Source organism: Myotis brandtii, unplaced genomic scaffold (assembly GCF_000412655.1).
Source record: "Myotis brandtii unplaced genomic scaffold, ASM41265v1 scaffold485, whole genome shotgun sequence".
NCBI lineage: Eukaryota > Metazoa > Chordata > Mammalia > Chiroptera > Vespertilionidae > Myotis > Myotis brandtii.
This window is the reverse complement of record NW_005368527.1, coordinates 282582-283212: the sequence shown is the minus strand read 5'-3', so window position 1 is coordinate 283212 and position 631 is coordinate 282582. Positions and strand designations below refer to the sequence as shown.

The window sequence follows — 631 nt, the reverse complement described above, 5'->3', positions numbered from 1 at the left end:
AAGGAAGGAAAGATGGAAGGAAGGAAGGAAGCTATGGATTTTGAAGGAGCTGTCTCCACCCTCCCTCCCCCCCAACCCCCCAACACCTCTTGCTAAATGGAGCAAAGGGCAGTGGAACTCAGCCCCAACTTTGCACTTGAGCTGCTTGGGGTCTGGGAGCATAAGTCTCCACTAGAGAGGGGGCTTCAGGGGAAGCTGCTTGACCTCACTGTGCCTGTTCCCTCAACTGGAAAATGAGGGTGATAATGACTCAGCGCACGGAGGGTATTGAATATGCAGTCACCATTCCACAGGCCTCCCACATGGGAACTCATCTGTCCTTACAAGCCTTTGAGGCGGGTGCTGCCATTCTTCCTGGTTACCGGCAGAGCCACCTGAGGCCACATAGCTTGGAAAGCCAGGCTTTGAACCCCTAGAAACCTGGTACCCAAATCCATCCAGTTGACTTGCAGGATACACCGCTCCCAACGTGCCGTAGGGTAAATGATAGACAAACAGGAGATGTCGAATAAATGTAATGATTGTTCTTTTTAATTATAATTATAATTCCGCTAGAGGGCGCTCGGACGGAGGGTGAGCCAAGGGAGAGGGAGGGTCACCGGGCTGAGAGTTTCCCAGGGGAACCTGCCAT

At 52.5% G+C, this 631-nt stretch overlaps 1 protein-coding gene across 1 annotated transcript in view; it reads right to left on the bottom strand.

The window, feature by feature from the left end:
• Positions 1 to 222: 222 nt before the first annotated feature.
• CCDC105 (coiled-coil domain containing 105) overlaps positions 223 to 631 on the bottom strand; it is a 6794-nt gene continuing 6385 nt past the window's right edge. Inside the window, exon 9 of the mRNA XM_014547770.1 lies at positions 223 to 226. Coding sequence (XP_014403256.1) covers positions 223 to 226 — 4 coding nt within the window. The remainder of the gene's footprint in view (positions 227 to 631) is intronic.